The following is a 24,430-nucleotide window of genomic DNA, read 5'->3' as shown; positions in this document are numbered from 1 at the left end:
TTTATGACATTGCAGTTTTTTTTTGCTTCGGTATTTCAAGCACAAGTATGCGAATTATTCCGGTTTTTTGGTTACAATACAGTCATAGAAAATAATCTAATCTACTACTACAGTACTACAGTAATCTTTTGAAATGGCCTGACTAGTTTTATCCAAATTTAGATAAAGCTGGTTAAGTGGTTGTAAATGAATTTTAAATAAATAAGAAAACAAGTGGCTATAAATACCTACATATACAATATATATTATTATTTACATACAAGTATATTATATAATGTTAGCTTTAAGTGAACATTTTTCATGGAATTTTATCCAGCCTGTTATTCTTCTGTATAATAGTAGTTATGTACAAAGTTATGGATAATGAATGTGCAAAATAAAAAAAACAATGGATTTAAAATTATTGTCTATTTGTTTGTCTAAGCTATACACTTAAACAATTTGAGTTTGATTGTTCTTGCATAAATAATAACTATCTATAGAACAATCTAGTACAAATATAGTACTACAGTAATTAGAATCAATTCATGTGGGACATAACTACTTATCTTTAGTATTTTCAGTTTTAAAGTAATGAGATCAACTTAAAATAAACTTGAGAAGTACTATCACGCACAAGTTATGACCCTGCTTAAAAATTTAAATGAAGAGTGACACATTTCTCAAAGTTTTTCCATTGTTGTCTGTATAATAGTTTGTTAATTTAGAATTCAAAGGTGTTTTCTACAAACCATTGTTTTATTTGACACATAATCATTTTATTTGGCTTTAATTGTATTTTTTATATTACCATCTTGGACAGGCTTCTTTATGGCAGTTTTAGCTTAATTCTTTGTCATTTCATTACATTATTTGAGTAGGGATTATTTTGCATCAGGTGATACAAGGACTTACTTCCCCATTCATGTAATAATTTTTTTTTTAATAACTACATAAAAATATAAAACAATACCTGCTCAATGTGTTCTTCCTTAAATGATAACAGAATCAGTAAAATATTATCAACATATTTATTTATTGAACCAGTATTAAAGTTTAATTATGTTCATGTAATAAATATTTCAGATTGGATTATGTGCAACTTAAAAAACCTACAAATGTTTATGAAATGTAAAAATTATTTAATATTAATTAATGAAATGAAAGTAATTATTAGTTTATTTATTTATATCAACATACAATTTGCAGTGGTAATAACAAGGTAACCTATTACAACCAATTCATTGTAACATGTTTTTTTTGTTTAACAGAGTAGTGACCTACAATTAAAAGTCCACAGATAAGGTAAACAAAATGTCCCCATTAAAATTATCAGAAAGTTGGTCTTATTTGTATTTCACTTATTGTTAGTTGAACTAATAAATAATAGTAAGTAATGTAATATTACTTAATACATACTATGATTTAATATGTATTAATGAAACAACCAGCGCAAATGGCAAATGTGTGTAATTTGGTCTTTTAATCATTCTTTGAGACATTGAGTAATGTATGATAGACATAGACTGCCAGATATTTAAAACAGTTACTTGCCCTTGATTTAACTAGGGAAAGTTTCCAGTGTTCTTAAAAAATCTGTTACTGTCACAGTGTACTCATAACACTTGCAAAAACAATGTGATGGTAATCAAATTTCTCAAAACCATTCATTTTAAATGCAACGTTATTAAACAATAGCTGCATACACAATTTCTTAAATAAAATTAGAAATTGTTTTCATTTTAAGTGTAATTACATTACTCTCCGCATTCTATTTAACTTTAAAACACATCTATACTATTATATAAAGCTGAAGAGTTTGTTTGTTTGTTTGTTTGTTTGTTTGTTTGAACGCGCTAATCTCAGGAACTACCGGTCCAAATCGAAAAAATCTTTTTGCGTTGGATAGCCCTTTGTTCGTGGAGTGCTATAGGCTATATATCATCACGCTATACCCAATAGGAGCGGAGCAGTAATGGCTCATCTCAGGAAATACCGGTCCAAACTGAAAAATTCTTTTTGTGTTGGATAGCCCTTTGTTCGTGGAGTGCTATAGGCTATATATCATCACGCTATACCCAATAGGAGCGGAGCAGTAATGGCTCATCTCAGGAACTACCGGTCCAAACTGAAAAATTCTTTTTGCGTTGGATAGCCCTTTATTCCTGGAGTACTATAGGCTATATATCATCACGCTATACCCAATAGGAGCGGAGCAGTAATGGCTAATCTCAGGAACTACCGGTCCAAACTGAAAAAATATTTTGCGTTGGATAGCCCTTTGTTCCTGGAGTGCTATAGGCTATATATCATCACGCTATGACTAATAGGAGCGGAGCAGTAATGAAACTTGTTGCAAAAACAGAGAAAATTATTAGTTTTGAGAGCTTCCGTTGCCTGCGCTGCGTAAACGGTTAAAGTTATGCAACAATGATGTATGACGGGATTGTTCCTCTTAAAAAGTTCATAAAAAATATATTATAAAACAAAAGTCCCCCGCTGCATCTGTCTGGCTGAACGTGTTAAACTCAAAAACTACCCAACGTATTAAGATGAAATTTGATATGGAGATAGTTTGAGACCCTGGGAAGAACATAGGCTCCCGGGAAACTACTACTTTTATAACGGAAAACTTTAGCCTGAAAAACTTTATAACGCGGGCGGAGCCGCGGGCAAAAGCTAGTTTTTTATAAAATTGTTGCATTCAAATTATGCTCTACTCATAAAATTTGTAGGGCCTTAAAATTGCCGTGTGTAAACAGAAAACGAATTACGCCATAATATTCGGAATATTTATGTGTTGGTCGCGCCTCTACGTGAGTGTTTTTTTTTTCTCTGGATAAAAGATCTATAGACACAAACATCCATATAAACTATTTGCTCCAAATCTGAACTAAAATAGCAACCAAAACGTCATTGATATAACCTATTTATTCACTTAAAACAATAAATAATTTTATTTATTTCACTAATATTTTTTATTCAAATCCAGGTTTACACTTGGACTCGAGTTTTTATATCATGAGCGCCACTCCGTACACAACCGCAAGCTGTCAATATTGACCATATGTACTAAAGTCAGTTTGAATGGATTGCAGTTTATTCAGTTCAACACAGTGATTTTTAAAACGCCAAATCTAGTACGTACTACATAGTTAGCTACTTAGTTCTAACAAACATCCAAATTATTCTAACATATTAGAAACTTTCGTATTTTTTAGATAGCATAAGCACATTTTTCATTGAGACAAACCCATGGGTTATGCATCAGAAAATCAAATAATATACATCTTTTGAAGACGGACAAAGGAAGTTATAAAAGATAGCTTTAATAGAATTTCGGGAAAACTATTGAGCTAACGCAAAATGTGTTATTCCAAATCATTTTTCTCTTTGATGGTGGTTGATGATAAAGGCAATGCCGTAATCACTGCCACATAAATAGGAAGCAGTTTTAATCACCGGTATTTCCTTAATAGTATTTTAAACACAATCGGTCTGTATTATACCTACTTAGTTGATCGATAGCCTTTGCGGAAAAGGAGAGACATTCTCTCTTCTTTAATAGGGCTCAAAAGCCCCGCACACCGAAGGTCGCTCTCAGCGTCAACGACATCGCGAGGCCCACCTTCCACTCTGCCGACCATCCCGGGGGTCACCACACACACTAACTAACGGCAGACGGCCCTCTGCCGACAATCCCGAACAATCAAAACAATCCGAATAGAATATTTTCCGTCCTATGTAAACAAATACAAAGTATGGTCAAGAAACTAACTCTTGTAACGTTCGCAAAATCGTTTCCCTATAATGACTTAGTTGTTTCCTTGTAACTATCAAACGATTTACGTGATCAAATCGAATGGAAAAATCTGAGGCTGTGACAGGGAACGGGTGTTCAAGAAAAAATCAAGGCCTAATTTTTTTTTTATTTAACTGCATTTAATTATTTCCTAGATGTTTATTTTTTTTAATATAGACGTGCGCAATGCAATTTATAGTCTAACAATCTGATACAGTTTAATAGCAATTTAAAGTACAGTATCGTTCGTACAACGTACCAGTGTCAAACGGAACGGCGCGGGCGCTGTGCGTGTTGATCAGACTGTATAAATATTTGCGAGCGTATTCGCATTTTAGCGGGAAATACTTACATTAATTACTTTTGTTTTTAAATTCCAACTATGAGTCTTGAAATAAGGAACAAAAAAGTGACTGAAACGTTTGAAAAGTATAAAATTGCAGAATGGGGAAATGGCAATGGAAGACCGGTTAGTACTCAACGTGCATTGTTTGTTTTCATTCAGCACAATGTGATGCCTACTAATTTTAATAACATTCTATTTATAATGTAATAATAAATTACATTTGTCTATTTTTTTTATGCTTCTTTGTACCTAAACAGTTTTGGGACATGTATGTTTTTGAAAATAAACTTATTTGTTTATTAAAGTAATTGTTAAAGATAAATATTGTTCCGGTGATTTGAGTTTGGTGTTTGAAGTTTTTTAACATTAACTTTCACCGATGTATATTTCTTAATGTGGTTTGCTTTCTTTCCGGTTTAAAGTTCCGCGCAGGTTCTTAAATTATTGCTAAACTATTCATATCTTTACCAATTAACCCCTTTACTTGAACTATTACATGATTTTTCCTTTTTTTATAAATTACCTAAACTAAAACAATTATTTTATTACATGGTTAATATAAACATAACATGGTTAACTTCTTAATATTCAGGCAAAAATACTACATAATTTAAATAAATTTCTCTTTAACGCAAAAAAAAAACGTTATTACCACACAAATATTTTTATACATCATTTCATGGTATGCAATGTATTGTTTTTCTAATATTACTCAAAAATATATTACGATCTAGATGTTTAAGTAATGTAATTATCTAATGATATCGTAAAAATATATATAAGTCAGGTTCCAACTAACTCTTTGTACTTATTATCTTATTAGGTCATAAATTAATTGTGTAAAACGATAGTTTGAAAGAAAACAAATATAATACTCATATTTGACTATTAACTTAGTAAAAAAAAATTGCCGAATATGAAAGGTAACGAAGTAAAGATGATAGTGTTGTTGGCCCAGAATCCAGACACATTCGTATTGTTTATTTAGATTTTTTTTTATTCGTACATCATATTAGGAATTGCATTTTATCGATAAACTAAAAGTCTCCCCGAAGAGGTATTTAGAGGTATAAATACTCTACCCACTTTTCGCCATGTGTATTCTTTCCCATTATAAGTTAGGGAGCTATATATATTTACATATATAATAACAATGAAATTAAATCGCAGGAATTCCGTAATTTAAATAAAACTTAAGTGAATGAACTCGTTTACAAAAACATCGTATAGTATGTCTAAGCAAATCCCGTTATAAGAAAATATTATGTGATTGTGTCGCATGAACGCATTATTTTATTGGTTACTAGTTTTTGCTCGCGACTTCGCCCGCGTGAAAGAGTTTTCTGGGATAAAAGTCCCGCTATATATTTTCCGAGGATAGAAAGTAGCCTATAACCTTCCCAGGGCTTTAAACTATATCCATACCAAATACATAATTCAATTCATAAAAATCCGTTCAGTAGATTTTGAGAAAATCGATAACATACAGACAGACAGCTTTTGGGGACTTTGTTTTATAATATATAATAATACAATTAAATACACCAAAGTAAAGAATCAACGTCACCGGATGCTCTGTGATAAGCTGAGGATAATCTGTTGATCATCGTTATTTTTATAGGGTTTGATCATATAGAATAATTTAATATTATGTTATTCACGTTCGATATTGATAAAAAACAGCGTGATACAATATAAAAAAATATTATAACAAATGATATTATCTTTATAAAATAATCTGACACTTCTTTACACATGAATAAACAATATGGACCTATGGGTTTAGATATTTTAATAAAATTATTTTTAAATATGTTAACAGAAAAACAAAAGGTTAACCTGTGAGTAAAATACTAAAATCAAGTTACTCGTCAAAATGAAGGATGGCATTTTGCAACGCTGCAATTTGTCCGGAATTTTCTATCCTTTGCAACATTTTTTAGAAACACTATCTATTATTTTTATACGCGATTTAATGTTTTTAAAGAAGGGTGTATTTTCTGACCTTTACGGCTGACAACACTAACGATTTATCGGGTATTTTTTGCCCATTTTGGAATGTCCTTCGTGACCTAGTTTAAAATAACCATAAAAGCGTGAAAGCTACTTTAGACTAGTGAAGAAATTTATAGTGATTAAAAGAATCGGAACAACTGAACAGACTGTTAAGACAATATTTGCATCCTTGAGAAATGATGGCTCTCTAATTAAACGTGAAATAGTAAAACTTACTTTTTAACTAGAGCTACTCTATATTAATATAGAGTTTGTGTGTGTTCATGAATGAAAACAAAGTCGGGCATACCATAATACGCATGTGCTCTGCAGAAGGAAATGTGTTTATGTCCATTACTAGGCCGCGGTCGCACGTGCTCATGACGCGTTCATAATTAAATTTTATTGAGTTATTTATACTGCCTAATTTTGACATTGCGTTATGAAAAGAAATCACTCACTTGTCTTGTAAATAACACTTCATAATTAGTTATTGAATTGTAAATGTAAAGTAAAAAAATGCAAGTTTCGAACAAAATAAAATTAAAAAGTGTTTTTTATATCGATAGAGTAATAATATTAAAAAAATTATAATAATTATTAAAGTTCTATCAATAAGTGGAGAACCGCCGTAAATTAATATTATTTAAAATACCTAACCAGACTGCTTTACGAGATGTAATTATTATCCTACTATAAACCTGCTCCATGCGCATAATTATTTACGACTCGTTGTTATAAATAATACGTAGTGTTATCAATAATATTGTAAAATGCATTTTAAGCTATTTCGATAAAGCCACTTACTGTCACGTTTAAAAAATTATGAATTAATGTTTCTGTTAATAATAGGAAATATTACTTGCTCCGTTAAAAAATATAAAAATCATCTATAATAAACAAAACATTACAACCGAACAATTTATAACATCTGTTTCTAGAATTATACTCACATACTTATAAAAATATGAGCAGATTTGTTTGTGAGGAGAGTAATGTTTAGACCAAAAGAATTAGTATCTGTTACATAACAATTTTATTTCTACTCGTTCGCTCTGTCTTTGTAGGCAACTCTAGTTCTAAGAATAATTTAAATTTATAAAAAAAAACTTCAACTTGTGTCAAAAAAAACTCTTCTCGGAACAAGTTCCACGCATCCTTTGCATCCCTGAGCTAAATTTAGATGTCTGCTAAATCGAAACGTGATACTTTTAGAACTATGTTGCTTACTTGGATTTGATTTAGAAGTTTTTGCTACTTACAATATTATGTGTAATTAATAACTAAGTAATCTTAGTATCTGTTTTTAATTTTGCAGTCAGTAAAAATACTTCACTACCTTATTGTTAGAAATAGTTTTTAATAGTAAAATTAAATCTTTAAAAATTATATCAGTTGTAATTTTTTTTTTCCAAATAATGATATCCAAAGGCTAACACTTCAAAGTAAATCAAAGCATGGATCATACAAAGATTCGTATAGAGGATGTCTGCCGGCAGTTTTTCGACTTTAAATTCGCATAGTGTTCGAACAAAATGCAATAGCGGGAAAATATAGGTCTTAATAAATGCAGAGATAATTTTACGTATTTTTTATGTCCTTTTATCGCAGTGGGACGAACCGCACCGTCAGCGCTTAGGCGAGGAGACTTCGCCAAAATGTGGAACAAACAAAACAACAACAACAATTAAAATAATGATTACACTAAACCATATAACATTTAGTTAAAATCCTTTCTAATATATAAAATCCGCTCCATTCAATTGTTTAATTTGATATATTTTTTTACTAATAACATACCGTTATTTTTATTATTAATCAAAAACGAGAATCTCCTGGCGGACACTCTATATCTTCACCTGTGCCATTGCCGAACGTGCTCGGTGATTCATAACTTCGGCACGACACTATAGGCCCGTGTTTTATTTTTATATATTAATGCAACAATTAAATACATTTCCTTATTATGCTTCCTTGATATTTTACAGTTTTGGCACGATTCGATTGTAAATAAAATAAGTCATAACCTATTATATTTTAACCTATTATATTTAGATTAATTTTAGATATACAAGTAGATCTAAAATTAATCTTATTTGTTCTTTAGATGTTGTTAAATTGGTAAGGTTTGTGTTATTTTTTTAGCACAAAAGCAACAACAGCTTTTGTTGGTTCATACGCGTGAAAGAGTTTTTCGGGATAAAAGTCCCGCTATATGTTTTCCCGGGATAAAAATGTCCTATGTCCTTCCCGGGGTCTCAAACTATCTCCATACCAATCATTGCAATCCTTTCGGGGTTTTAAGTTTATCACGTTCAGACGGACAGACTGCGGCGAGGGACTTTTTTTTATAATATATAAGGATAATAAATATATTGAATGGAACATATGCTATTATGAGTCGGCAATTTACATATGAATATGCGTTCACATTACACACTTGTGTTGCGTTGTAATTGTCAAACAATATAACTGTAGTTTTATTGTAATGTTCATTCAGCATCTTATACAAAAAGCTGAGTATATAAAAGTCTATTCAATTTCTTCATTCACTAATATACCTTGCGTATATTCATACTTTCTATTGGGTTTTCAACTTTGTTCAGTTGTTGTTTATTCCCATTATGCAATAATGTTCGTCGACTGTAACTGATTCTAATATAATCGAATACAAATGTCGCACTTCAGCTTGTTAACTTTGTTATTTCACTGTCGCTTCGCTGAGCCGCTTCCAAGTTAACTTAGGGTTTAGGAAGAAGCTCGCTGGTCAACATCGACACAAGACATTATTCCAGTCTATATTTTGTACCTTACATTATACTAGTAGGTACTGCATGTGGACCAATTTACTATGATGAGAACACATCCCTTTTCATCTCGTTTGGATGAGTCAGAATTTCTTTGTATGGTAGTAGAAATACGTGTGTTATGCCGACGGCTGCAGTTTTACGTAAACATTCTACTTTCTCCACATTCCCTGTACGGCTCATTCACTTTGAGAATGATACTTAAGAATATTCACGTGGATGGTTTTATATGGATTTTTAGTTAATGTTTAGGGTAAGATGTCGTAATGCCGTTTACTTTAATGATTTGTTCTACTATAAGTTCAATGACATTATAATCAGTAGGCGCTTAGAGTAACAGATTGCATTAATTAGCGGAAATAGTTGTAAATATAAAATATATTTGCGCATGCCTCGGACTTGGCTAAAAGGTCATTCTCATATCTTTGTTATATAAATAGCGAACTGTAGAAAATAGGTGAAAAGTTGCTCAATTTTATTGATAGTAATAAACTTACACTAGAAGTCGATTAATACGTATAGTTAATTATAAAAAATTGTTAATTTTATATAAATATTACAGCTTATGCGTACGGCGAAAGATATTTATATCCTTCCATACAAAATGCGCCGATACGCGTTTTTGTTACGCGGGCTCTATGCGTTTTCAGCGCGCATATTTGTGTGTAATGTAAGATTTAGATTAGCAAGAAAACTTACAGAAGTTGACAACCGCTAGCGATTGTTACCATGTAAAAAAACACGGCAAGCTGATTGTGCAATTTTGAAAGGATACAGAATTTGCGGCGAGTCGTATGTGTGTAGAATTATAATAATTGCCGCTAGTGTGAACTCATCTGGGAGTATTTGCGCAACATAATATTGCTGCGATAACTTGCTATTCTAAACAAAGATGAAAAGTCTTATGAAGTTTTGTACAATAATCATAATACTTATCCCAATGGATGTCTTTTATCTACTACGGATTACCGAATAATTGACACTTTTAGCCAACAAAGCGCTTTAAGATAAATCGATAAAATTTGTTTTCCGAGTGCATTTTACGATCAGTAATCGCCCCCTAGTCTAGTGGCAGTCAATTTAGGCTGTCAACTGTGAGGTACTTACTGGGTACGATCTCCAGGTCGTTTTTCGTACTCGTATATTCTGTTGATTACTCAGACTGTCACGAATAAGGTGATATCTGCGATTGAAAAGCGAATAAACATTTGGTAAATTTTATAATATAGTGTGATAAAAAATAATCCATGTTATATTATTATATATTATATCCTGGTTTACTTGACAAATAAGATACTTTTATCCCGGTAATTTGCTCTTGTGAGAGATAATAAAATCTTTAACTGATTTTATAAGTAGATAGCACTGGCATTATAGACATGGCGCTATAGATCACCACAGTGATTTAAGGACTATTATAAAGGGGAAAGACTATTCACGGGGGCGCAGTTGCGAACAATAATTAATATTTATTAATTGCTAATATTATACATATCTTAATTATCTCAGAATCAATAGTACTAGACACTAGGAATATATGTACTTTTCTTAAAACTACGCATATAAAGTGTATGTAATGGCAAATGGTAATTTAGTGAAGCGTATTTTTTATTCAGTTTAGATAATTCTGAACAGCAAGCACTAGGTAACATAGAAGTCTCAAAGTCGTAATAATTATTTATTAATAGTCAAACGTGCTCATAATTCAGTGTTGAAAGCACAATGTTTTTTTTATTAAAATTAAGCGGATCAGTAAATAAATAAAAAAACATACAGTCGAATTGAGAACCTCCTCCTTTTTTGAAGTCGGTTAAAAATATGGACTTGAATAACTTAAAATACGAAAAATATATTTTTTACTAGAAATTATTTTCTATTTACTAAGTAACCACTTTTACTCTCGGTAAATAGCTGTTATTTCTCAACATATTATTATAAGGTATTTAAACTCAAATTATACTGTAGTCTTATCATGAATGTATAATCTTCACTTCCTAGCAAGGAACATTAGGAACAAACTTAAAATGCATGCATCTGTTAAATTAAAACTAGTTCCATTCGACTAAAAATAACAGTTTGGTCGATTCTTCTGACGAAGCCGAAAGAAGGGATCATTTGTTTATAAGGTCCGCAGAACTAGTTCCAAACAAGTGACATTCATAAAATTCAACCATCTGATACATACCATTACGAATATTTGCAGCCTTCTAGATTTTAACACTTCGTATCTCCGGAGAATGAGCTCGTGGATTTATTTCACAAAGTGGAACAAGAGAGAGAACTAATAAGGATACAATTAATAAATCAAATACAAGGTCATGGTCATGAACCGGTGACCGTAGGACGGGAGAACTTTCCAATCTAGAATTATGTAGTAATAAGTTTGTTAATCTCCAATTGCTACTTACTTACCAGGAAGGATGGCAATGGAAAATTGGAGGCGCTCAAATTTCCAAAGCTTCAATGAGCAAGATAACACGTATTTGGCAGGATACAAGTCTCTAATGTCGTCGAGACGACTCTAGTCTAGACCCTGGTCTTTCGATATTCCTTTATGGTTCAGATTTGTGGACGATTTAGACAACAGAACGAAAGAAATTTGAATCGGCATGTTTGATCGATTCGATCGGCATAACTGGGTCGACTGGCGTAAGGTAATCTCCCATCAGCAGACCCTACTACAATTAACATCAGGTCCAGTGGTGTCACTACGCTGTGACCAAAGAAAAAATACTAGGTTCACATAGCATATAGAAATTCAGTGTCTGAAATTTTCGCACGTTTGACTCAATTTTACAACCCGCTGCTTAAGTAATATCGACCGCCTCTGCACCCGAAAATTGTGCAACGTAATTGTGACTGAGGAATTGTGAAGATATTGTCGTCGAATAATAACAGATCATAAATATATCTGGTACACGTAACACATAATCCTCACACATCGAAGTTGATCTTATCTTTAATTAGGGCAATAAGATCAATAAAAAAGGATAAATCATCTGGTAACCAAGCTGTTATTAATAAAATGCTTCCACTACGTTCGATTGTTGTTGAGCATTATAATTATTTACGCCATTTGTATTATCTTTTATAACTATTACATGTGTTTGGTTCACTGATTATTTTAAGGTGTGTGGGCGTTCTCAAGATACGCTCTAAATTTATATTGTGTCATATTATTTGTAGCATAAAGTCTAGGTTAAGGCTTATCTGCTATCATGTTATTACCGTATAAGCTGAATATCAAACTGATCCAAGAGCGTAGTGTACACGCGCGATTAACCACTTTTGTATGTGATACAGGTAGATAATGAAAGTGGGGGCACACATAGACCATATCCTGGTTTACTTGACAAATAAGTTACTTTTATCCCAGTAATTTGCTCTTGTGAGAGATAATAAAATCATTAACTGATTTTATAAGTAGATAGCACTGGCATTATAGACATGGCGCTATAGATCACCACAGTGATTTAAGGACTATTATAAAGGGGAAGGACTATTCACAGTGGCGCAGTTGCGAACAATAATTAATATTTATTAATTGCTAATATTATACATATCTTAATTATCTCAGAATCAATAGTACTAGACACTAGGAATATATGTACTTTTCTTAAAACTACGGAAGACACTACTTTATTGATCGTTTTGCATGTGATATATTTTTATTTATATTTCACGTCATCTTTCAAAGTGCTTTACCATATGATAAAGGTGTAGCCTTTTCCGTAGTTTGCGCATGGCAACATATTTCCACGTGTTAAAATGTTGTTTGTGCAGTATTCGAAGGTTGGCCAGGCCAATAAACGAATAAAGTGATTGGTAGCGTAGATATTCAGATATCCCCTTATCAAATATTGTGCACTTGTGGCAATTGTAAATTTATTACCTATTTACAGTGCGAGTACATAAATGGATTAAACAAAATAAAAAACATTTTTTTTTCTGTATCATGTTCTATACTTTATACCTTGAACTGATTTTGAAAAGAGCAACATTCTCGCCCATCCTGTTCTGATGGGAAATGCTTTTCGAACTAATGATAAAATAAATAAAAATAATAAAATATAACAGAATCTAAATAATTAAAAATATTTTTATGGGTTTTCAATATAATATAAATTCATTTCAAACAATCTGTTTAACGCAGGGAAATATTCCCTTGTAGTTCAGGAGATAGTTAACTATTGTTTATGTAATTTGGATTGTTCCAAGCTTTTAATAAATACTAATCCGATTAATGGAAGCATTGGTTTAAAGAATGTAAAATCAACAATGCTTGTGATTTTTGGCAGTGCCAAAATTAGATTTTTGAACGAATAATTTTAAGAACAGTATAAGATGCTGCTATAGAGAAAATAGAGAAATTATTCGTAACATCTGCGTTGTTTTACTTCTTATTCAAGTCTCTTTATTATTGTACTTAAGGTTATAGCTTAAGGTCCATTTTTCATACATTTTGTTTCACCTTTAATCTGGGTAACTAAACAAGTATTGATAAGTAAAGAATTTAAATTCACGTCTAGTTAGTGATTAGTTCTCGCAGTTGAAAGAAAAACGTAAAAATAATTAATATGCACGGATATTTCGGCCTTTAAAATTTCGTCGTATTAAATTTTAAAGGCCGAAGTTTCAAATATCGGGTAGGTATACTGAGTGAAAAAAAACCTTAATTCCCAATTTTATTTTTGTTACGAATCTGCAGGCATGCATCTACGCACTGCAAACAACGTACTACAACAGTAGTGGTTTAAAAATCCCATTGCACGCTTCACGTTCACAAACGGCATGAAGCCGTGTATAATTAATACAGATTCTTACAACACACTGCAAGGGTTCAACAATTGTCACAATACGTTTCTACGCATTATCACTGTTAACGGTTGAGAATAACAAACGGTGCAATAAACTCTTAACTGCTTTGTTAACTCTTAACCAATGACAGATGAGCACTAATTAGCAGGTCCTTATAATTGATGCGTAATTTTTTTGAAATTAAACTTTATATGCTCTGTCGTAAAAATGCATATGCATGATTTTTTTTTCGGAAAAGGCATAATTTTTCTGTGTCGATTCAAGCAAAATATCCTTAGAAAGAAATTGTAAACATTTCACCGTTTGCATTATTTTTTTTATAAAATCTAACCATACAACATTTTGATATGATATAGGCGATATAGGTATTTGTCTACGGCATGAATAGATCTCGACTGTGATAGTACCATCGTGTTAATCTGATTGATAGTGTGCTGTAAAACAATAACGTCCAAATAATTTTTCATGTTTATATCTTCATTCAAATCGTAAGGATTTCTGAATGGTTTTAATAAAAATATTGCGTTTATGTCTAGTACTATATATACTACAAGGAAATTATGATTTATAATAAATATCATGAGCGAATAGTTACTAATGTAATTAAATGATGCCAAGATTTATTTTAGTTTCATTAACAATTGACTAGATATTGGCAGATCCACGACGTATAACGATCAATGACATAGCTCTTAGGAACGAAATAGTTAAATCATTCATGCATGCACAATAAATTACTGCATTTTACATACTGACTACTGAGCCTTCATCAAGTGGACTCTATAGCAGTGGTGAAGCGTCCATACAACCCGATTCCTACCGGCTTACCTTTTAGGTTTATTTACGTTCTTTTCGTCTTTGTTTTCTGTTAAATTGGCCGCGATATGTTAACTAAAGCATAGTTTTTTGCTTCGGGTTATCTTTGGAAAAATTTCACTCTTCGCCACTGATCTATAGCTCTCTAAAGCCCGTGATATACGTAACTCGGTTTCGTTCTGAAGTGCCATATCAGCTTAGACGCTGTCAGATTAAAGTCATCATATTAAGATCGATGCTATTTTAATAAACAGATGTGAACATTCAGAACAATCTTCTGAGTATGAACATAATCTTAAATGACATTTAAGTCATAGATGTTGACAGTTAAGTTTAGTTTATTGTACGTAGTAGCGATAACGCATTTTTTCCGCGGGAAATAAAAAAGGAAAACATTACGTCGCCATATTGTTAAAACTTTGATGTTCTGTTGTTATATATCGTTGTCACTATATACGTCTTGTAAGGTACCAAAAATGTAGACTCAAATAACATAATTACGAAATATTTAATTTTCTTATGTATGACTGTATTGTCGTTTAATATCGTAAAAATGATGTCCTTAAAATATTTTTCGCAATACTAGACCGTATCTCTTAATTTTACCGTCCTAAATGCAAACCCTACTAATATTTTTTACGCATCATTAACACGGGCGGATGTTATACGACTTTTAAGGTATTGAAAATGTACAAAACTGTTCCGCTCTATACTAACAACCGCATTTCTAAGTTTCCATTACTAATTGACCCATATTCGAACTCCGTTTTTGCTCAAATTGATTTATAGCCTGTTGTAAGAAATAAAGATTTTTTTATCCCGTAACTAGACCGTTGTAAGGCAAACATTTCCGGACAAACAACGATGACTTTCGTATTTTATTCCTATTCTATATTGTACGTAGTTTAGTAAATGCTGAATATCGCGAACCCAAATATTATTTACTGTGAAATGTTAAGTTTTATTTTTGCATTCTTCCTAAAAGATATAGTAATTTTTATATTTGAATATTTCTGGAATCTTCCACAGTATTCGTAGCCACGGTCTTTAGCGTAAGTCTCTCACGCTATGCATGTTAGCAAATAAGTCTGTTATAGCCTCTTATCTTTGTTATCGCCTGGGGTAGGCTCTCACAAAAGAATACATAATAAAATTAAAAGCCGTTATTTGCAAGCATCCATCGAAAAGCAATTAATTACAGAATTAAAATAAAGAATACATAAGGTTTCCAAGCTCACTCCTACTCAAACAGTAGCAACGCCACTCAAAACATAAAATTACCAAAGGATTATAGAGCATTACTTGATATTAAAGCGGTCACGAGAATCACAGCGCAAGTTTAAATAATTGTCCATAAATTAGATATTTGCTGCCAAGGCTATACTGAACCCTTCACCATATTTTGTTTACGTAATTACACATAATTTGCCTAAACTACGACTAATTATATCAAACTATTACTTGCAAATTGCAATCTACAAGGTTTTTATAAACAAAGTGTTTTCAATGTATGAAAAAATCTTTACATAATTATCAAGATCCAAGATAAGATAGTAGTTGTAAAACTTAATTACTTCATCAAAAATTTTCTACTGATGGGAATGGAGAGATCAACATCACTATAAAACCTTCAGCATGCTTCGGCTGTGAAAGCTAAGCTCTTAGGTTCAATGCCCAGGTCAAAATAAAAATGTGTGTAATACGACTTCGCAAACATGTCGACGTTTCAAATTATACCATGGGACAGATAGCTTGGTGAACATCTGTAGCACTAGTAACACTTTCAACTACAAGTTTGAAAGTATAAACGTTTATGTTTTGTTTGTGTGTGAACCGACGGAAATTGTCGCAATTGCTTCAGTGTCAAGGACTGCACAGCGCTAGTTGAGCTAAACAGGTGCAGTGAGAATGTCGAAGTTTATTTGTACTTAAAGGAAATATGTACTGTAGGTCATAAAATCTTACCTTGTTTCGAAATCCCAGAGAGATCAACATTTATTTATTTATTTGAGTAGTTGTAGATACTACACAATATTCATTACAAATAACTAAATAACAATCAATGTATTGAACGTGCTGAATTGTTTTACTATTATATTGTAAATGAACGCTTACAATCTAAATATAAACACAATAGTTTCGTTCTCGTTTATATTATTATAAAATCGTTTAAAATTTACTTAAATTATTGCAAATATAATAAAACTAGAATTCGTTATATTTTCCTAATCAGGAAGTAGGAAGACCATGAATGTTACAACCGATCAGTTTAATGGAAAAAATTATATAATGAAAATCTTTTTTTTACATACATTTGACCTTTGTTTAAGGTCAAATTTGATTGTATGCATTTTCCAATCCAAGCATAGATTGGTGTTTATAGCGCATAACGCGTATCGTTTTCCTGGTTTTGGCGCAATGAAAAACTTTACTACGTTTTCATGCAATTTTTAAAAAAAAACCTACCAAGTAATAAATAGGATTTGAAACGTAAAGGTTTAATATTCAATAAATAATCATGCATGAAGGTTTATAACAAAAGTCCTGTTGTATACTTTTTCATACAAAAAGGACAAGGCCAGTATTTTTTTACAATTACTTTTAAAACAAACATGATGAAAAAAAGAAAAAAGGTTAATGTAACTTTACAAAGAAACTACACATAACAATGCGGAAGTTTATCTTGAATACAAATTTATAGTAATTAAAAAAGGGAGAACTTCATCTATTTAACGTAGTAGGCATCTGTTCCTTTCAGTATATCTTTTAAGTCATGTTCCTTAAGTGGTTGTACAATAAAACAATCCACATGTCTAAACACGTTCCGTCTAAATTGACTTATTTCATTAATATAGCCAATGTCTCACATTGATGGATATTACTTCCATCTTATAGTGGCGTAGGCGTGCCTCTAACATTACCGTCAGTAGACTGATCACCTGCTAATCGATCTATTAACTCATCTACCTTCATAAGAAATTAACACATATATCGATACTTCTATAGTCCTTTTTTGTTTACAGTGTGCCCAAGTGGCGACCAACGTGGTGGAACAGAAACACCAGGTGTCCAGAGCCAAGAGGAGTAGAGCCCTCGGCAGTAGGGCGTTTAGAGGCAGCACGGTGTGGTTCACAGGTCTCAGCGGTGCCGGCAAGACCAGCATAGCGTTCGCGCTCGAAGCTTACCTGGTTTCGAAAGGTTGGTATTTTAATAGTTAGATAAAGTTTTCACGCTCCCTTTTGACATTATGGTCGTTATATATTTTTTTATTTCAAATTTAAAAATGAAAGGACGAGGCTAGCGGGTTGCTTGACAATAAACACTTCGACTGCTTATTACAGTATAAAAACAAAGAACTTGCAAGTACAGTATGGCACATATTGGCTACGCCATTATAACTTAACTACTGAATACTAACCACGTTTGCTTTTCTACTTACAATTAAGATTATTTATCTAACATTACTGAAGTGTCTATGTTGCCTTGAACTTGATTTTGAAATTTAAATTTCGATCTTGTCCGTGTACGTTTTACGTATAGTTATCTAAAGCACATCTATCAACAGTAACTTGTAAGTTACATTTTTAGTCTCTGTTGCCTTCAACTTGAGTCTGATTTTGATCTTGACCGTGGATATTTACGATCATGCATATAATGGTTGTACCGATTTGACTTTTCGACCGGTAATTAATTTTTATATTAAGGTTTTAGTAATTCATACTAATTTTATGATATCGGATGCAAATAAACAGTTAATTTTACAAACCTCGCCTCTGTACTTGAATGGATAAAATATATAATTTTATCCGCCCTGATAGCGCCCACCGTACACAACGTGTTAAAACCTGCCATATTGGCACATAAGTATGTTGCGTTCTGGGATCAGCCTGTGTATATCCGATTCCCACAGGCCGGCATAATTGAATCCACTGTCGAGTGATAATTATCTCTCGTCTATCAACATTCTATTGGGCCCCACTCCACTTAAAATCAGGTTTAGCGGAGTAACTTTACTTTGCCCGCTTAACAAAAAAAACACACACACACACACACACGCCTTTTATCTCCGAAGGAATAGGCAGAGGTAGACAACTGGTACACCGAGTCTGCCGTGTGTATTCCGTACCATAATGTGATAGGCCAAGCCTATCGGCATATCGAGTACAAATTTCATACTCTGGGTTGATAGTAGTAAAACCCAATATCAATTGGCGAGACCCGGGGATCGAACCCGAGGCCTCAACACTGCAGTCGATCTGTAATATAACAACGCTACCGAGGCACTAATTCTAATCATATTTTTTATTATTATACTTAACTTTAATTTAGCACTTCTTTTATAGATACACTAGTTTTTTCTCGCCGCTTCGCTCACGTGAAGGAGTTTTCCGGGATAAAATTCCATACTTTCCCGGGATAGAAAGTAGCCTATAACCTTCCCAGGGTCTTAAACTATCTCCATACTAAGATTCATAAAAATCCGTGAAGTAGATTTTGAGAAAATCGATAACATACAGGCAGACAGAAAAGGGGACTTTGTTTTATAATATGTATAGATGGATATAAAAGTAAAATCGTCGCATGTCCCCATTCATTCACTGACACGAAATTTACACATTAATGTAAAATGTTTACCATTTTGCTTCACACGGTCGTGTGTAACCCAGATAAGGGTTATTCGATTCTTCATGCAGCTAAATATGTTAATTTGTGCCGAGTTGCACGCAATTTAATCACGCGTTACTATGTAGGACACCCGATCCTTTATTATTTTCTTCAATATGTATTATCCAATTTACATTATTCAACATAGTACTTAAGTAATGAGGCTTTAAAATGCAAATCAGCTAATCCAATATCGGCTAGATTCTTGATCCTACTAAGTGCCGGTATTGTACGCAGAATAAATAACTAACTTTATTAGTCTATTGTTAAATAACTCATAACTTATTTGTAGTATCTTAGTTCTATAATTATATTCTATGCAAAAGCATTTGTTTTGCTCGCGGATTCGCCCGCGGGAAAGAGTTTTCCTGGAATAAAATGTAACGTATATCCCTCCCAGGGTCTCAAATTATCTTCATACATAATTTCATGCGAATCCGTTCACGCACTTTTAGGTATAAAAGCTTTCACCTTAATTTACTTTAAATTAATTGTTTACATTATCCAATAAACACGTGTAACTTTAAAAGAAATAAAATGGTCAACTAAACCGTTGAATAATGTTTCTAATTCTTGTCCAGGTATCCCAGCTTACGGGCTGGACGGTGACAACATCAGAACCGGCCTGAACAAGAACCTCGGCTTTACTAAAGAGGACCGCGAGGAGAACATCAGGCGAGTGGCCGAAGTGGGCAAGTTGTTCGCCGACAGCGGTGTCGTCTGCCTGTGCAGTTTTGTGTCGCCTTTCGCTGAGGTAAATGGATTTCTTGTGTTGTAAAATACGTGTTTTAACTGGGTTGAATAACGGACGAGTCTTCATACAGCCAATCAACTCCTGGGGCCTTACCACCATCTCTTATAACAGTCTTATTATAGCCTTACTTAGAAATTTCGTACCATGACGAGCTTAAAACAAGCTTAAAACTATGATGTTTTATCGAGCAGTTTTGTGTGACGTCATCGTAAATCATTCATTCAATAGCGTACCATGAAGTGTTTTTAGACAGAAGTAATATTGTTCTTATGTCAAATTTGGCAGTGTTATAAAAGTTGCTTTTCCAAGACTTTTTTAACATTATTTTGCGATTTTCTTTCATATATTCTTCAAAAGTATATAAAAAAAGGTGTGTAACTGTTTTAAATACTCATGATGTGTGTTATAACGGTATATCATCCAAAAAGGGCGCATAATTATTATGAATATGGTGTGATTTTAGATGGCCAATGAATACGAAATCTTCGAATTTATAGAGCAAGACAATGCTGCTAGTAATTAATATTCCCATAATAACTGTAGCTGTCGCCCCGAAACTCTCCGAACTCTGCCGTAGCAAAAAAATGCAAACCACTTTAATGAAAAAAACCTCTTGAAATTCCAATGTCGAAATCTCATGAATGTATGATTTCTTTGTTTTATATTGGTCCTATTAGGATTTTTATATAATTTCTAGGCATAATACGCTAGTATCTCGTCATATTTATTGTATTTTTTATTAATATGTTACCTATTGAATGTTTTAAACCAAATTTCTCATGGCAATTATTATTTAAAATGTATTCGAAATATCGCTGTGCAATGATTACTTCATTGTTTTAGCATATAAAGTATTAAAGCATATTATACTCACTCGCTGCTTGACATCATATCGACACTATCAAGTTTAAACTATAAACAAATGTATTAAATAATATTTTATTACACCACTGCCACAATAAACATTTAAAATGCGACCGCGAACTTGGGTCTAATGACATTAGTAAAACCGTTCCGTTCCCGCCGCATACATAACCGAAGAAACTTCCGATTTCCAAAATGTTTGCTTAAAACCACAGGGATATTTTTTTATAATTATACAGCTTATTTATTTTTATTCACAATGCACTTATAAAACTAACATAAAAATATATTATTCTGACTTTAATATTTATTTAAACAGTTTAGTATATGCGTGACTTGGAACGTACATAAAATGTTTAGCCATCTTAAATCTGGGAATAAACAATCATTCGTTCTTTTCCATCCCTACGCAGGAGTAAAACAATATTGTTTTTATGAGGTCATAGTACGAATCTGAGTAATATTACTTTAAGCTTGAAACAAAACGTTCCTGCAATATGATGGTTTTGTAAAAGATGGTGGTAAGGCCCCTGCGCATTACGTAATTTAAGTCACAGCGCAGCAATGTTTTGTTGACCAAATATCGGTAGACTTATCGCTTAAATATATCACTCCCATACATTTTGTTGTTTATTAGCTTTAACGATTGTAGAAAGGCGTATTTAACTTCCCTGTAGTATGATTTTATAAAGAGTAAAAAAATATAAACACGTTTCCATTCATTGCATAGTAGAAATATTTAAATTATTTTTGGTAATGATAAAAAAAATAAGTCGATGATTAATATAAACAAGTTTAGCTTTTTGTGTTGAGGTAGGCCTAAACAAGGAAATTTATAAAAAATCCTGCTTCGTAGATATTGATCTAAGTCCATTGACTCTATTGGATTGTGTGTGATGTTTGTAGTCGCGATAATAATGTTTTTATATTAATTATAATCTTTGAAATATTAACACAATATACTAAAGATCTGTTCTTGTCATTTGCAAAGTCCTACCAAATGTACAGAAAGAAAAATGTGGCACAATATATCATATTATAGATTTAGCAATTAAATATATCGAAAATTGTTTCAAATGTATGTTTTATTATTTTTACGCTTATAATAACTACGATATGAATCGAATCGATTAGATATAATATTGTGTTGAGGAAAATAAATTTTATATTTATCGATACGCGAGAAGCGAAATGTGATATGGTATCACAGGAACTTAGTAACTAACGTTCATCGAGTATTTGACGAATACGCAAATTAATTGTTTTTTTTTTTTTTGGATTTTGGTTATATTATCATTAATAACAATGCGCCAATGATCTAGAACACTTTCTAATGTGACAGGTTAGGTCTATGTACACATGGAGGCAAGAGTCGTGAGCACACTCCTGATTGGTCGGTTTGAGGTCCAACGTGCTGACGTTACGCACGATTGGCTCCTTAGTTGATGCTCATTGTCTATTGGTTTACAATTCCCATGTTCTTTCGTCTAATTTGTATATACGAGCTCACCCCCACCACTGTTCATCTGTGATCATGACTTATGCCGAATAATTTGGTGGCTTTAACCAGACTGGTAGGTCGCTATTCTGACGGATATAAATATTCTAGAACCATCATTGTGTAGTAATCTGCGTGCATCTATATTATATAAAGTTATATACTAGTAAACGTATTATGATACAATTGTACGTAATACGAGCGCATATTATACAATAATTGTAAACAGTAGTCATTAATCTAATCAAGTTTAATTGTTTATTATGTACATTTACCATCAGCTGCGGTGAGATGATTTTGCCGTGCCTCGATAAAACAAAAAATTACATTTGTTTTACATCTAATAATAGGGGACCGGCCTATGCTTGATTTTGTACATTATTCTATATGTAATTGTTAATAATACGAAAAAGAAGCACTCCTGTGAAAACTGCATAAAAATTGGTTAAAAAATGAGCGAGTAATTCATATTTAAAATATTGTAATGTGCAGAAGTGGGCGCGATGTGGGGATATCGCTTCATCTCTTTTTTTCGCACGCGTCGTAATTCCCGATGACGTCACATGTGGATATTTCGTCTCTTTTCTCTTTCTTGTTAATTACCCCTTCCACCGAAATTCAAAGTCTTATAACTTGTTGATTTTTTACCGGATTTTAATAATTCCTTCTGTGTTATAATTTATATTATGTAAATATTTGATAATAGTAAAGAACAAAAATGAGTCCGGTACCCTATTATATGAATAGATTGAGCGAGGCCTTGTTGGTTTGTGCCATGCATGTCCGTAAGCAGGAACAGCATCATCTTTATCTACGAAATAAGAACTGCTTTGCTTTACAAAAACGATATAATATACCTATTACACCCTGGGGTAGTGCATGTTGAATCAATGCACTGGATTCTAGACTTTAGTTATATACAATGAAAGACTATTTTTATACGTGCACGGCAAATGAACAGGGCCACCTGACCTTACAATTATTTCGTGAAAATTTAACAAGGACGTAACCGCAAACAAAAGATAAAAAATTGAAATCTAAAGTAAAAGTATTGGTACTTGCTGTAAAGACCTACATTTTTTTATCGTTTTCCTCATTACCCAGATAGTAACAGTCAAAGGTTAATGGAGTACGAATAATCTATACTAATATATAAGGCTGAAGAGTTTGTATGTTTAATTGCGCTAATCTTGGGAAGTATTAAATCGATTTTTATAACTAATAGGAAGCTACATTACTTCTGAGTGCTATATGCTACTTTTTATCCCGGGAAAATATAAAGTGGGATTTATATCCGCGAAAAATCGAAGCGAATTTTATCCGCGTGATTCACGCGGGCGGAGCCGCTAGCCAAAGCTAGTTTGTCATATAATTGATAGATATTTAAATTAAACGTTTGCTGGTTTGAACTGATTTCTTAAATGGTGGGTTCTTGCTTTCTTTCTCTCACGTTGTGGAAGGACAAAGGATTCGCCATGACTTTTTGCATCGGTAGCAAGTTCATTAGCAAAGGTTATCATAACCTATTAATATGCCAGGGACATTCACGGTTTCAAAGAGATTTATTTGATTAAATTAATTCCGGTAAAATACTTTAAGAGCGTTTACGCATCCGCGCGCCGTATGTCTAAAAAACAGCACTTTTCGAAGGAGATAATATCCATCAAAACATTATTTTAAAAACATATGAATTAGTAATTATTATAGAAAATTTTGTTGTCTAAAAAGTTAGTAGAGAAATTTTTTAGATTTATTGAGTATTTGTAAATTGTTTAATGATTACTGAACAGAGGTTTTCAAATTTGCGCTTCGAACGTCTATTTCGAAGCTCAAAATATCTTAAACCACTAAGGAACATAACAATATGTTATTTTTATCTAACTAAAAAGATCCTGAAGAAAAAAGTTAGTAGAGAAAAAATATCTTTTATGTTTAATTCATGAGAAATAAAAATTCAAAGAATTCGAAAATTTCAGAAATGTTGGTCATTTAAATGATTTTTTTTTTATCACTATATCTTACTTAATTGAATATAATATTGGATTACTATAATAGAAGAACATCTCCTTAAAAACATACAATTTAA

The 24,430-nt window shown here is 32.3% G+C and overlaps 1 protein-coding gene across 1 annotated transcript in view; it reads left to right on the top strand.

Moving 5' to 3' along the window:
* Window positions 1–4,022: 4,022 nt before the first annotated feature.
* Window positions 4,023–24,430, top strand: part of LOC115450833 (bifunctional 3'-phosphoadenosine 5'-phosphosulfate synthase) — a 32,630-nt gene continuing 12,222 nt past the window's right edge. Inside the window, exons 1-3 of the mRNA XM_037443170.1 lie at window positions 4,023–4,250; window positions 17,587–17,761; window positions 19,810–19,982. Coding sequence (XP_037299067.1) covers window positions 4,164–4,250; window positions 17,587–17,761; window positions 19,810–19,982 — 435 coding nt within the window. The 5' untranslated portion in view covers window positions 4,023–4,163. The remainder of the gene's footprint in view (window positions 4,251–17,586; window positions 17,762–19,809; window positions 19,983–24,430) is intronic.

The sequence above is a fragment of the Manduca sexta genome, chromosome 26 (assembly GCF_014839805.1).
Source record: "Manduca sexta isolate Smith_Timp_Sample1 chromosome 26, JHU_Msex_v1.0, whole genome shotgun sequence".
Classification (NCBI taxonomy): Eukaryota; Metazoa; Arthropoda; class Insecta; order Lepidoptera; family Sphingidae; genus Manduca; species Manduca sexta.
Note: the sequence above shows the minus strand (reverse complement) of the source record. Positions and strands in the feature narration are given on the sequence as shown.